Here is a 15,484-nt window from a genome sequence, read left to right as displayed (position 1 = left end):
CCGTAACAGATGAATTTATTGTTAACAATCACTGTTTTGGTATAGCGTACTTCAGCAAATGGAGTAAAGAAAACACAGATTAAAATAAGGTCTAGCTAACAATCGCAATAAAAAGAAATAAATAGAAAATAATCCGATTAAGGTCTAGTAATTCCATGTTCATATGAATACATAACATCTACAGTATAAGTTAATAAATTGAAGCTACTGTATAAATACATCACCAGCATGCACAATATTGTATTATGGAGAATATTGGAGCAGTTATCATCTTACACTGAAGAAACAGTATAATAGGCAAGTGCATTTTCTTGACCAAGAAAGAACCGAAGACAATTAAATCCACAAACCTCAAATCTGCTTTTACAGCTTCCACTTTTTAACATTGCATGTGCTCTGGCCACAAATTAGACTTATTTTACCAACTGGGTCTGTGGTTCCAGGTGCTGCTTCAGAGATCCTACCAATTATTATGAAGATAGCATTGACTGGAGAATAAGGGTGGACTCGGTTTTCGATCACATTTTTTTAAATTTTCATTCCTTTTATTTCGCTATCTGGATCAGATCATTTCCCACAAACATGTGTAGCCAATAGAAGTTGTTACAGTAACGACAATACTGACAATAAGAATTAGGTGTCCAAAAACAGTTAATTTATTAAAGCACATCAGCACATGAGAGGGACAAGCTGCACTAAGTTTACTTCATGAATCTGTATTTTTTAGTTACAGTATAACTGTGTGACTGAGCTGGACACATACCCGACACAAAGCAAACAAAAACTTGTTTTTTCATGTTATCTTCAAAAACAGAGACAACCTGCTTCTCACTCCACGATCATGGGCGCGGTGCAACTAAAGATGTCGGTAAGATTTACGCGATGAAGTTCGACACCCCTAAAAAGCCCATCTTCGTCTCTGTAGCCCGTCTGCTCTCTCAATCACTCTCTCTCTCTCTCTACACCTGTCCGTCTTTTTCCTCTCTCACTAAGCAAGGCCATGACATTCAAGGTTACTCTAATTTTCTTGCTGCTCAAGCATCGAAACTGAATTTCTGAATGCTCCTCCCCTCACCAAATACAATAAGACAGCTCAGCTTCATTTGCGCGATAAGACCAGTCTCTGCCAGTGTGTAGGTATTGTTATCCAATAGTCACACCGTGATGAATGAAATACCTCTTGCTTCTAAAGTGGTATTTTTGGCAAATGCTGCAGAGGCCATCGAGGAGGGGTTTCGTATTTTTTCATTATGTTATTTCTCAAACTAAAATCGTCTTCCCTCTTACTTTTTTCACTTTTAATTTGTGGAAAAATAAAGAACAGCAGCTGCGTCAGTACCATCGGCTAAATTGGCCGCCGACGTTCCGCCACCCCAACCCACCCTCCCTTTTTTTAAATTTCTAAGAACATTTTAACTATTATTATTATTATTTTTTTTTTATCATCATTTGTGAGCGCGCGTGTTGTGTTGTTTTGGCAGAATGAGGATTTCGACTCTTTAGTTGTTGCCCTCTCCTCCCTCGTCGTCCTGCTGGTCGCTCGTCCACAGCGTCAAGTTGTCTCGTAGCAGCTGCATGATGAGAGTGGAGTCTTTGTAGGAGTCCTCGTTGAGGGTGTCCAGCTCGGCGATGGCATCGTCGAAGGCGGTCTTGGCCAGGTGGCACGCCTGCTCCGGTGCGTTCTGGATCTCGTAGTAGAAGACGGAGTAGTTGAGAGCCAGGCCCAGGCGGATGGGGTGGGTGGGCTGCATGTGCTCCTTGCTGATCTCGTGGGCCTCGCTGTAGGACTTCTCGGAGGACTCCACCACTGCGGCTCTCTTCTCCCCCGTGGCCACCTCAGCCAGGTAACGGTAGTAGTCGCCCTTCATCTTCAAGTAGAACACCTTGCTCTCATGCTGTGTTTCGTTGCAGTTCTTGATCAGGAAGTTGTCGAGGAGGTTGAGCACGTCCTGGCAGACGGCCTCCAGCTCCTTCTCGATCTTTTCCCGGTAGGCCCGCACCATCTCAATCTTCTTCTCGTTGCCGTCAGCCGTCGTCTTCTGCTCAATGCTGGAGATGACGCGCCAGGATGAGCGCCTGGCCCCAACCACATTCTTATAGGCCACAGAGAGGAGGTTCCTCTCCTCATTAGATAGTGCTTCATTCAGTTCTGTGACCTTAAAAAAACAAGACAGAAAGAAAAATACGCAGGCATTAGCCTTATCTCAACTGTGCTCTTTATAACGAATATGTTAAAATATTTCTTGAAACACTCAACAATGTTTAAAATATGATTATCTACAAAAAACAAACTACAGCAATCACAAAGTGCTGAACAATATACACAGAAGAACAAAAAAAACAGCTCTAATGTAGCTCCAGATGAACTCGACTACACCCAAGACAACAGTCCCTACATCCAGCAGTGTAAGCCACACCCCTGGCACACTGACATCACCCTGTAAAGTGACTGCTGATTGGCTGTCCGCAGCTCTGAAAGCGGGTTTTGTTTGGTTTTGACAGGCCAGTGTCTGGCTGAAGGATTTAATCCTTTATACCCCACTGGGACTGTGCAGCAGAGGCATCTTTACAGACCTTTTCTGAATATAAAGCCTGTTGTTACTTTCTTTATCAGCGCAGAATTCAGTTCCATGTGCACAGTAAAGCGTGGGGCCCCAGCCAATCACGTGGAACAGCTCTTCACAATGCATGCTCCTGAATGTGGCACCGCCCGACACAAAACTACATTAAAACTGATGGGATTGTAATGAAACTCCTTAGATGCTTATAAATGTTAAAAGTCACGGTGTTTTCTACTATGCAAAAAAAATAAAATAAAAAATTCAAAAAGACCCACTTGCCATTATGCATACAGAGATCTAATCCATAATCAGTGTTGGTGACAGTACTGTATGCTGACATGTTTGTAAAGTATGTTGACATGTGAACAATCTTAATTTGCTAAAACATTAGCATTTGCTAACTGGCTCTAAATACAAAGTACTGAACTGAAGATCATCATCAAACCAAGACATTGGACATTAACATTGGATATTAATATTTTAAGTCCCTAGTGTAGTGTCTGAAGTGATCAGGGGATCATTGAAGTTTTTTGGATTCATCCTTTAGGGCACTCTTAATAGTGCCCCGAAAACTTGTCAAGACTCAGATAAAAAAATAAATGGCAAGCTGTTAACCGCATAGTGGTGCTATGTATAAATCAAGCGATCGCCAATGAATGGGATCCATCCTCTGAGGATCATGAATAGCTGCAGAAAAGGTTGTGGCAATCTAGATTTCAGTCTGAACCAAACAGACATTAGCATCTTTTAGTTAATACTTTTTATTATTTGCTTGTTTTGTTGCAGATAAATGTGTTGCTGAGGTCAAACTCTCCTGCCACCGTGCTACAAAGGTACATTCATGACACTTTTGTAGGTTTTTAATTCACAGCATGACAAATATTCTACAGAAGCTGTACCCGTACTGTTGACAGTGTAAACATACAGCACCCTGAACACATGATTGCACTTTAAAGTCTTGCTCAAGGGCACGGAGAGAATGGAAAGCTTAAACTTGTGACCTTTAAGATGCATCAGAGTCATTATAAGCGAACAGATGTGTCACATTAGCTGCTCGTCTCTGCTCCAGTTGTTGCCACAGCCTCTGTTGCTACAAACGTATGACTTATTATATGCTCATCTGATGAAACATTCTCTTCATTCATAAGCCCTTACGTACATCGACACCCATCTTTCACCGTAATTCTTTGCTCAGTGACACAAAGTAGCAGTCAGACTGAGTTTTGCTTTAACTGTAAAAGGGAGGGGGGGCAAAGAGCAATCTGTGATGCAATCTCCAGTTTCCATGGCGACTGTAAAATCTGCTTTGTTTGTGAGAGCCTTACTATCTCTGCTGGAGAGGCTGGCCACAAGCTGCTCATGGCGAGGATGCTGACATGGCTGATGATATGGTGAAGGCTGCAGCACAGCGGGGGGATAAGTGAAAACAGCTAAACCGCAAAGCAACCTTTTCACTTCGGTCTCTTGTTTGCGAGATGCATGAAGGGCCTGAGGATCGTGACTAGTCTGTCTGCTTAGTTTAATGAACACGATGAGGCTGGTAGGAAGTGTGCTTCTGTCAATTTTGAACATTCCGTGAGCCTTCCTCACCGCCTACAGATCAGCAGGATCGACCTGAAGTTTGTGCAGATATTTGTGGCCCCCAGAAAACAGCCTGATGCCAAGATGTTGAAATAGCTGAGTCAGGGGAAAACATCAAATTTATTGCCATTAAATTTGGTACAGACAGTCATGGGTTTTGGTGAACCCCTGCCACCACAAGACTGACGCTTTAGTATAGCTTTTGAGGGTACCATGAGAAGATCTTCAACCGACACTGAACATATAATTTCTTGACAATATAGAGTCACAATTTCAATTAATTTTACTCGTATATCTATCTGACCTGTGTACTTGTAATAAACCATAATCTAATGATTCAAATTTTGGTTAAACTACACCAAAACCCCAAAAACGCCAAGGACACATTATCATACACTTTACTAAAAACCCAGACCCCTGTCTCATAACATTAGAAATGCTAACCCCAACATCAGATGAGGTATTAAGGTGCTCTGTAACCAAGTCAACCAACAATCATATATAAATCCTCTCTTCGTGCTATAACTTACCAGTATGTCTGTGCAGCCCAACCCAGCTCTAACGAGGACTACTTAGAAAGAAAATGCACTGTTGTAGCTACTTCCACCTGCTTTTTCATTGAACCTTCCAGCGTATCCACTGGGAACAACTATGATACACAATATCTTTATAAACTAACTCTGTATATAACCTTTTGGATTTAATGCTCACCAAAGTAAGCAAACATCGGTATTTGTCTATCTTACACACTGATCAGAGCTCAATCATCAGGATTTATCTCCTAGCTTACTCTGAATTGTTATGAACAAAGCCTCTACATGGCCACCAGCAGAGCAGTAGAGGTTTGAGCTTGTTCACCAAGGAGAGTTTCCACACAAGATGTTGTAAAAATTACAACTGTCATAAATGAAATGACCTTTGTACTGGAAGAGTTTGAAAGCAAGCACACAATAAAATGAATTCCATTGCATAACGATCCCGAGTTACAAGCCCAGAAGACAGTCCACCAGCCACTAAACCTCCCCCACCAATCATTCCTGAAGCAAAGCTTCGGCTCTCTATGCCTCAGCCCATAAAATTACAATTAGCGCAAACAAGTATCTGACCCACAGTGGATGCAACTTGCCTGAGTGTCAGGGCTGGAGCAACACAGAGGTCAGAAAAACAAGGCCTAAACAACCCATCTGTACAAACATGGCTGCCTTTGTTTGAGAAGGCTGCAGGGCAAGCAGAAAGCCCTGACGGAAGCTGTGGTGAGAGAATGACAATAGGGCTCTGTCTACCCATAAAGCTCATCAATCGCGCCTGCTCTCTCATGACTCATCCTTACACAAGGCAGTCAAACTTCCAAACAACCGAGTGTTAATACAAACAAAGGCCAAGCAGGACAATCAATAACTTCCTCTTTGACAGCTCTCTGCTGTTAATATCACAGCAAGTGCTGCAGGGATGAGAGCATTGGACCTCTCAACTCAATGCCCGCCGCCTTACATTTCTATTTAATAGCTTACATTCCACATAATGAAGGCTTTCCACAGTCCCACAGCTTTTTTTCTTTCTATCCCATACTTTCCTTCCTGTCTTTTTTAGCTCAATTGCACTCACTCCCTAGTCACTTATCATCATTTGTGACAACATGATGTGACAACCCCCCTGCAGACCTTCTCTCAGGCAGCCGTGGACTACCTGACGTCACTGGCGGTGTGACTTGTGTTAGCCAGTTTAGCCAAAAAGAACCTGGTGCTAAGTAAAGGGGGAAGCAAGGCAGCATGTCTGTGTAATGATGGTGCTGAGGGTGCATCAAGTAGCCCTTTGTTTCTCTATGATTACAGCTAATGGTTGAATCCAAATGTGAGGCAAATAGAGGAACCTAATTAGGCTACTGGACTGTATAGAGTGAGGCAAAACACTGGTTAATGTAAACTAGGATCTCTCTGTTAGTATACGCTACAATACAGGCAACATACAGTACACTGTATCTAAAGTGAAAGCGTGGTGGAAATTGGCTCAATTTCATGCTGGTGCATGAACCTGTCAAAAATTACTGTGAGGCTTATTGAAAAGATACAATGAGTATGAAGCTGCTGTGTTCAGCCCACATATTTTCCTGCTTAGCTGCTGTTGTCAGAAGCAGATGTGTTCTACGTGAAATGTTGACTAATGGCATTACAAACAATGAAAGTGCTGAGATTATTGTGCAATTGCATTACTAGTACATGGTGAAAGACTGTCAGGGATGCAGGCTGTTTCACACCTAAATATTTTTGGGCTGGCCCATCTTCTAGGAACCTGGATGTTGAAAGGTTTCATATTTTATGCAGTGTGGAAAAAACAAAAAGACTTTTGTGCATTTCTGCATAAAAGTGACTCAAAAGAGAAGGCAATCGAAGAAATGAAACAAAAATGTTGTGTATTTGTTTACAGGTGCAAAAGTAAGTGCACATCTAGGAATACAAATTCATTTCAAGGTCAAACTAGAGTCTATCTGTTCATTAGTGTTTCCAACCAATGTAATGAGACTCATTAAAAAAAATCAAGGATTTGTCACGGTCTGATCTTCACAGCACATGTTTGTCTAAGTGCATTGATTACACAGACAGAGGAGCTTTCTGAGGACCTCAGAAAAAGAGTTGTTAATCGTCAGGTTGGAAAAGGTTAAAGGTTACAAAACCATCTGTAAAGAGTTTGGCACACTCAGAGATGGAGATTTAAGATGACTGTTACCCTCCACAGGAGTTGTCGACCAACAAAGATCACTCCAAGAAGTCACAAAGGAACCCAGGCTAACAAAGCATCTAACGGCCTCTCTTGTATTGACTAATGTTAATGTTCACGAATCCACCACCAGTAGAACACTGAACAACCATGGTGTGGCATGGCAGAGCGGCAAGGACAAAGACGCTGTTCTCCCTCCAAAAAAACATTTCTGAATGTCCGCAGTTTGCTAAACATCATGTGGACAAGCCAGAAGACTACTGGGAAAATGTTTTGTGGAAGGATGAAACTAAAGTAGAATTATTTGGCTTAAATGATGGACGTCATGTTTGGAGACGAAAAACACAGCATTCCAGCATCAGAACCTCATCCTGTCCATGAAACATGGGGGTGGTAATGTCCTTATTTGGGCCCATTTTGCTGCATCTGGGCGAAGAAAATATCAGATCATCTGTCCATTAGTCGAATCTTAAGAGGAACTGAGTCATACAGCATGACAACTATCCCAAGCACACAAGTTATTCGACAAAAGAATGGTTAAAGAAGAACCAAATTAATGTTTTGGAATGGCCAAGTCAAAGTCTTGGCCTTAATCCAATAGAAATGTAGAGGAAGGACCTGAAGCAAGCAGTTTCTGTGAGGAAACCCACCGACAACTCAGAACTGAAGCAGTTCTGTAATGAGGAATGGGCTAAAACTCCTCCAGGCCTCTGTAGACAACTGATCAGCAGTTACTGGAAATATTTAGGTGGTGTTATTGCTTCACAAGGGGGTCACACCCGTTAGTGAAAACAAGGGTTCACTTCCTCTTGCAACCCTCAGATATGTGTAAGTGATTCAATTTCTTAAATAAATGAATACACAAGTATAGCATTTCTGTGTCATTTGGTGTTCCAAGTCATTTTTATGCAAAAATGTAGAAAATTCTGACAAACGCAACAACAAATAACCCACATCAGGGGAAAAGAAATTTCAAGTATATACTTTACAAGAAAAACAAAAACGTCCACAGATTAAATTTTCAGTAAATCCTGAAGTTTGTCATATATCCTCTTGATGAGGTAGAACAGTGCCCTTGTTGGCCACAGAGTCCTTGCTGACCATGCTGATTTTACCTAAATCGCCCTACTGTGATCTGGTAAATTTATCACTGTCTTACTAATTGATGTTGTTTTATGTGCATTGTAGCACTTTGAGGTCATTGCTTTGATGTAAAGTGCGTTACAAATAAAATGTATTATTATTATTAAATTTATTATATCGAAAAGCAAATATGTCCCCACATACGATGATTTCTGTAATAATAATTAATATCTGTACATAATGGATATGAGCATAAACCACTACCACATTTTATTTGTTCATCGTCTTATTCTCATACCTATGTCTAGGATCCCATCTGGATACTGATATACAGAATTTTCAACTTGAGCTGAAGTAAGTGGGTGTCCTTCTGGTTCTGCACATAGATATAAAACATAAGTCAGAGTGAAGAGAGAAGTAACAATAACCTAGAGCACCGTTTTGAGAGGAGGGGGTGGGGGCGTGTTGCTTCAAGTAGATGATGAAATATAATCCTTTAAGTCTAGTTTGCGTAACAGGTTAATGTGTTTGAAGGGTTATCGGACCAAAAGAGGAGTATTTTACAACTCTGAAAATTGCTCACAGATGTTCAGTGCCAGTGACAATGGCTTCCTTCTGCTGTTCAGCCGGGGTTTGACTTTTCCCAGATGACTAAGCCTTTTATTGCCAGCACACCCAAGGGTGTGGTTAATGGATTGCCTATGTTAATGGCCACGGTCAGCAGCTGTATCACCTGTAGATTTTTTTGTTTTTGAAACACACCAATATGTTGACGAAGGCAGGTTAGATGCTAAGAAAACTGTGACATGAACAATGTAAGATTAATTTTTTTTAGAGAACTCAGACAACTAGCTGCCGAAGTGGATTTTGACATACAGGACCATGATCAGGGATCCCACAGTCTCAGCAGGTGCTTGTAAAGTCCCAAGTGAAATGTTCAATTATTAGTTAGTAACTTGATGACTTGGTATAAATGCCAGTTTTGACATAGTATTGTGAATATAGTAGCACTGGGTAAAAGTTTTCGCAAATGCTATTTAAAGTAGCCAAGATGAATACTAATTTTTATACTTCCTGTCTTTTGAACTACAGCAAACTGCAGATCTGAACAGAGGTGTCTATGAGAGGCCTTATAATGCAGCAAGCTCTAATGTCCCTGCACCCAGTGATGACGAGGAAGCACAAGGAACAGTCAACATCAAGATAATAAGGTGCTGCTGAAGTGCACATACTCCAGCTAATGTAAGAAAAGCTCTGAGATGGTGTGAAATGAACCTGATTATAGTGCGTGTAGGTGGCTATGGTGGGCGTTATTAGTAGTGCTTTTGTGACTCACCACCGAGTCAAAACTCATTTCAGGCCATCCTTAGATGACACCGACTGCATTCATAATTGGAGGTTCAGGAGTTTGCTCTTCCCTCAAAAAGAATGAAAGCAATAGCAGTTTGATGCCTTTTGGGAAATGGTGACTGGCAAAAGACAGACATTTTCTGGGACTATGATATTGTTGTATAGTAATCTAAAACCTACGCCCACTTACAGGTTGTCCATTGAAAAATGTTGCTGCGGCAAAATATAAGAAACGGGATACCCGTTATCCACACTATAGAATGTATTACCTATAATATATCTATTAGACCTCTGGGAAACCCAATGACTTTGACAATTAAACACATATTTTACACCTCATTTGGTTAGATAATTAGCAGCTCTGTGTATTTAAGTATCTTTATCAAAAAGCAACAGCATATGAAGCAGCTTCAGCACAACAAATCTGCTAATGCACTGAATGGATGCTTCTGTGGGTGAATAATGCGTTCAGTTCATTAAGTGTGATGGAAGCCTTGGCTCTCTGTGCCATGCACTTCCTAAGACCAAGTCAGCTCTCCAACAGGGTGGGTGGGGGTGTGTGTTTGTGTGTGTGTGTACAGTAATACAGTCTCAGCCGCTGTTGCTACGTAACTCAAACATGCCTGGCATAATTCAAATCAACACTGAAATGGTCAAACCAAGGTGGAATGAATGAATGGTTGGATGAGAGAAAAGGGCCAAGCTGACATCTGGAGTCGGATTGTGTTAAAATGCATCAGCTGAAATCTTTTGGGCCGTACTTGTGAGCTTTTAGTCAACACAACAGGAAGTGGTTGATTGGGGGGAAACAAAAACAGAAAAGGAAAGAGAGAGAGATGGCGAGATCGAGCAGGAACCTAGCCTTCATTGTGTAGTTACTGGGGCTGTCAGCAGATTCAAATATTTAATAGCTGTTATAGTTAACATACAAGAATGCAAATTAATCACTTTTTTAATACGTATTAAATATATACCTTAAAGTGCTGCTTGAGATTCATTAACTTTAACAGCCCTAGTAGTTACTTCATGCAAGATAATTCTGGTCAACTCTGTGGTTTAGTGGCCATCTACGTGGGGCTACAGTATCTGTTAACAGCGATGCTGACTTTAGTGATTGACCAAGTGCAAGTGTTCCCATATCAATCAGAGCACATGTTCAATAAAATGCATCATGTTTGTATGATGCCTGGGTTGCAAACAGGCTCCATTTGATTTTGATGGCAAAACAGTTTAATGGTTTCTATTAGATTTATGTTTTGCTTCATCTCTTCTTGATAAGGTAATGTGTACGGGTTTCACTGAATGGGAGAAGAACGTTCTCCTGACAATCTAAAAGCATCTCTTCCATTAACACTGGTTATGCCAGCCTTCGAGAATGAATAAGGACTGTATCAAAGGGCTGACTCTCCCTCTCCCATGTGGATATTGTGATGTAATACTTTCATTAGATATGCACACTGTAGTACAGAGATCTTTTCACATAAATATTCAATATTCACAGTCGAAATGTTCTCGGTGATAAACTTGAGTGCATTTCCTTCAGTGGAGGAGCTATTGTTATAAAATGCAGAGGAACACCAATATCTAACAGTACAAGTCTTTGAAACACATGATGAATTATCATGAGCCATTTGGAGGGTCATTTGTGATGTGTGCTTTTTGTACAACTTTGCCATTAGCTATTTGAGTTAAGTGTCTAGGATGCAAATCATGTAGCAGTTGCAAGGTAATGACTTCCAGATAAAGCACGTGGACAGACCATGAGGTATCATTGTGAAATGCTGCAAGTTGCCAAATTGTGATGTGTAATAGAAATAGTGATTTATACATCTTTTGTGTGGAATTTTAAATTTAGTGTAATTCTCAAAGGGGGTATTACAATGGAAATGTATTACACATGTTTTAGATTAGTCTCACAGCCAATAAGCTAGATATTTCCAGTATATTACAATGTTAATACACAAGAATTTAAGAATTCATTTTTGTTTCGTTTTTGAGGTGGGCCTTGTTTTGTTGGCTTAAACTGCTTCCATGCTGGTACTCTTTTCTGCATCTCCAAACTGGCGACGTACCAGCCTCCATCTAGTGTAGGTAACACACTGACTATGGATAAGGCGGCCCTCTGATCTGATTATGTTGCTTTTAGAATTACATTCGAACAGAACTGGACCCTTATAATGAGTCTCTGCGTGGATGGTTTGGCTGGATTTACAAGTATCAGACAGACTAAAAAATGTGTCTTGCTGGGCCTGGATCCTCTGCCTGAAGCCTTCCAATCCTCCTGACAACGGGTGCGGCATCGTGTCCTGCCATCCCGGGTTATTTGGATCCGTTGCCACCGGGGCGGTTGCCATGTCTGCAGTGGCAAGGGATTCCCCTCAAATGATGGGCGAGGCAGCAGACACACCCCGCTGCCCAGTGCTGCAGAGAGACTGGCTGGGTGAGGGGCAGCTTGCTCCCTCTGACTCGGCACAAATGAGAAGGGGTGGAGCCGGGCCCCCTCTGGAATTACCACTACAGGCCCGTCCTAGAGAGCAGCGCACAGCGTGGCCTTAAAACACTCTCACAGCTTACTTATTGACTCCTGGAGCTGAAGCTGATGTATAGGAAGTAGCTTCTTCATCTGCTATTAAAGGGACTGAAAAATAGACCAATATGAGTCTATAAGATGTTAATGATCATGGAAATTATACAAGTATGATACCAAAGCTACTAGTATCTGAAAATACTAGTAAAACAGATTGTAAAGGTTGCTAGAAACCTTTAAGTGTTCATTAAGAAGTCACTAATTGTGAGGAACAACATGATTTAAGGCTTGACAATGGCATTGTGGCCATTATTTTTAAATAAAGGAGCCCAGGCATGCTCATACAGCACAGCAAGCCGCCCGCTCCTCCAATTCTCACTGTCCAGGCTGTCATGATACAGTGAGATGCAGCCTTTGTGAAGCTGTGAGAAATCGCTGCCTATGAAATGGTGCACTACGGGTGGGCCTGTGCTGCATCTTGGCAGATGCTGCGGCACGCCTCTGTGTGGGAACCTGCTGTAAGAGGTCGAGGACGCAGGGATGCGGCTGCTACACAGCATCGATTAACACAGGCGCTCCGTCATGCTCACGGCTGTGCGGACAAGGACGGGCCGTTTGCTGCAATATGACATCTCCGGAGATGATTCTGGAAAGCTGTCCGTCCAGCTACACCCACGTCTGGAAGGTGAACGCTTCGTATTTTGTGCGCCGCTTCTGCGCAAATCGATTGCGATCAACCTTCAGCCAACATTGCTTCTTCTTTTTTTTTTTTTTTTTTCTCACCCAATGCGCCAAACGTGCAGCAGTAAGAGGCAGGAGAGCCCGTTTCTCCACGTCAACCTAAAGAAAAGTAGCATTTCACACTAAATCGACTGCTCATTATTTCGCGTAAACCGGAACCCGACCATCAGCGCAGCCTGCCATGTCACTCTCATCATGGTACCAACCCTAGCCCGTCCTCTGCTCCCATAGCAATGCGCATCTCTCGACTGGATTTTTCCGATTCCCGTCGTTGGGCTCGATCAGATCCAGACAGGAGATGACTCATTCACCTCTTATCGCTGCCCTGTGATTCATTTCCATCAGTTCTTTTACAACCAGGCAGCCCGGCCGCTCACGAAGGAGCCAGGCGAAAGGCACCGCCCCAAGATCAAACAGTCCGCATCTCAGACAACCACAATCCGCCGCAGCACGCCGCCAGCGGAACCCTCCGATCCACCGTGAATCACTCCATTTCACCAGAACCTCACCATTTCGCACGGATCCCACCGATACCTCTCATATGTGTGGGAACGGGTGAAATGTGAACACGGGCTGACCGGGCCTCGGAGTCCTGTCCAAAATGATGTTGGCTAATACTATTACAGGAGTCCCTTGTCACACTCACGGCTGTGGATTTCTCTTAAAAGTGATCTTTAATCATAAGTCTCATACACCAATTTTGCGTGGCTTATCCGCTTAAGTTAAAATGTGCCCTAACGCAGAGACAGGGTCCCTGTCTGCGGATTTCTGCCACAATGGTAGGCTTAGCCAGCGTTAAGACACTTCTTACAAATACACACATGTCGTTGTGATTAAATGTATGATATATTTATGACTAAAAAAAAAGTGAGAAGGAAAGGAGAAAGGTCATTACAGAGGAAGGCTACTTACCGATTTCATGGCAGCTGCCATATCATCATACCTCTCTGCCTGCTCGGCCAGCCTGGCTTTCTGCACCAGTTGCTCGCGGTCTACCATTTTAGAAGTCGTGTAGTGTGTTGCTGTTCCGTGTGTCTCGGAGCTAAAAAATCGTAGTGTGAATGTTTTAATGCAGATTAACTGTGCCGGGTCCTGTCGCTGCAGCTGCTGCCTGCTGTCTGTGTGCCTGCCGACGGGACACCCCTCCCCCTCCGAGCACTTTTTCCCTCGGTTGTGTCACCACCCAAAAAGGCGTGTCCTCGCGGAGTGATGTAACGACCCTGGCAGCCCAGAGACACTGACAGTGCAGCCTATTGCCCCACACTCAGGCTACTTACACTGCAAATGTGCAGGGATGAGGGGACACGTTTAGTGCTATACCGTTATGAATCATTCTTTCATACTATTCGAGCGCACATTCAGCTCATCCTAAATATAGAGCTCCACTGTCAACCGGGCAGTCGCCAACTTCCCTGAGCATCTTTTCCTCGGGGCACCTGTAAAAGGCATGACACAACAAATCCTGCATTTGCTAGAGCAATATAAGGTGGAAGTTGGACTTGCATCATTTTTGATCATAACAGGTGCAATACACAAAGTGGGGAAAACATGGCTGCCTCAAGATTTGCTGTACCGCTTTTCTACCACCAACAAACCTTCATCAACATACATGTCGTTTGCTCAACTCAAGAAAAATAAGAGCAAAGAAAAGGTGCAGAGACATAGCCAGACTCAATTCAGATCAGGATATGAGTCTGGTAACACATTTTCATATCGTACTGGGGCATGTTTCAACCGTTTCACTCTAATGATTTGACTGGCCCAGCACATTCCTAGCTCATAATCGGTTCCCAACAGAGTGACCCCGACCAACTTTCCACCACAAAATATTTGTGGGCAGAAAAGTCTGCCTGGCGTATTGTTCATCAGAGATAAAAGAAAGATTCGATTATGAATGTGGAATACATGCGGAAGTCTGTTGATGCATTCAAATGGAGTCCTGTTTACTGTGTACATGAGAAGAGTGCATATGAATGGCCATATCTTGTGGTATTTACAATCTCTTAGACTTCAGTTGTTTGATTACATTTTCAAAAATGATGGAAGTGAATGGTTAACATATTGCAATTTAGCTGTATAAAGGTTTCTTTGTAACTTTCTAATATGTATGAGTGAAATACTGATATTCCCATTAGCCTCATGTTAGCGTTATGCCTTTACATTTACTACACTGAGTTAGCCAGTCGTTAGCTTGCTACTGCCATGGTGGCTAGGAACAGTCTTCTCACGACTTACAGTCAATTTTACCATTTGAATACCAAGCTTTTTGAGTATATAACTTTTGATTTTCTATCCACATGTTTACGAGTTACATTTGAAGTATGACAAGTAGTTCAAATGGTAACATTAATCATAAGAGATGAGAACACTGCTGCTGGACAACTGTAGAACCCACTGAAGCTAACTGTTGCTAACTGTTAGCACGCCAGTGAGCAGGACTAATGTAGGAGACACAAAGGCATGAAGAAAAGATAAGTCTATTTGGAATATCAGCAATTTAAAACTAAGAAAGACTTGTCCATATGATACATTGAAACTTCCTGTCACGCAATTCAGCATACCACAACACCATTTGAAGGTAAAGGCCTCATTGATCTTGCCTTGTCTAATACATGGACCTGTATCAAAATCTAGCTATTTTATTTGTTTGTGCACACAGTCCTAAGAAATGAAGGGGCCCCTCCCACCAGATTCAACCATACATGACAGGATAATAGCACCTTCCAAGTAGCCACACCTGCACAGAAATGACACAGTATAGTACGGCTATTGGTTTCACAAGATTCTGTAATTGTGTGTCATTTTGCAGGGTAAAAGACATCAAACGCATCAAAAATGCCATCTGTATTATTCTCTGTATGTAGGAGGCCCATAGCAGTAGTATTCAGTTTACAATAACAGTTATAGATTTAAATAAGAATATATG

The 15,484-nt window shown here is 42.2% G+C and overlaps 1 protein-coding gene across 1 annotated transcript; it reads right to left on the bottom strand.

Moving 5' to 3' along the window:
- Nucleotides 1-1,449: 1,449 nt before the first annotated feature.
- Nucleotides 1,450-13,788, bottom strand: ywhag1 (3-monooxygenase/tryptophan 5-monooxygenase activation protein, gamma polypeptide 1). The gene is made up of 2 exons (XM_084565334.1): nt 13,471-13,788; nt 1,450-2,156 (listed from the first exon to the last, which is right to left on the bottom strand). Exons 1-2 carry the CDS (start codon nt 13,555-13,557, stop codon nt 1,500-1,502), a joined length of 744 nt encoding a protein of 247 aa, XP_084421460.1. The 5' UTR covers nt 13,558-13,788; the 3' UTR covers nt 1,450-1,499.
- Nucleotides 13,789-15,484: the final 1,696 nt, after the last annotated feature.

This window comes from Chelon labrosus (genome assembly GCF_963514085.1).
Source record: "Chelon labrosus genome assembly, chromosome: 17".
Taxonomy (NCBI): domain Eukaryota; kingdom Metazoa; phylum Chordata; class Actinopteri; order Mugiliformes; family Mugilidae; genus Chelon; species Chelon labrosus.
This window is presented reverse-complemented; position numbering and strand designations above follow the sequence as displayed.

What these genes read in the sequence shown, in the direction of transcription:
- ywhag1 (XM_084565334.1), bottom strand. Translation starts at nt 13,557, where the DNA reads ATGGTAGACCGCGAGCAACTGGTGCAGAAAGCCAGGCTGGCCGAGCAG. An exon ending in TGGCAGCTGCCATGAAATCG is followed by an intron (nt 2,157 to 13,470) that starts GTAAGTAGCCTT and finishes TGTTTTTTTAAG; the next exon opens with GTCACAGAACTGAATGAAGC.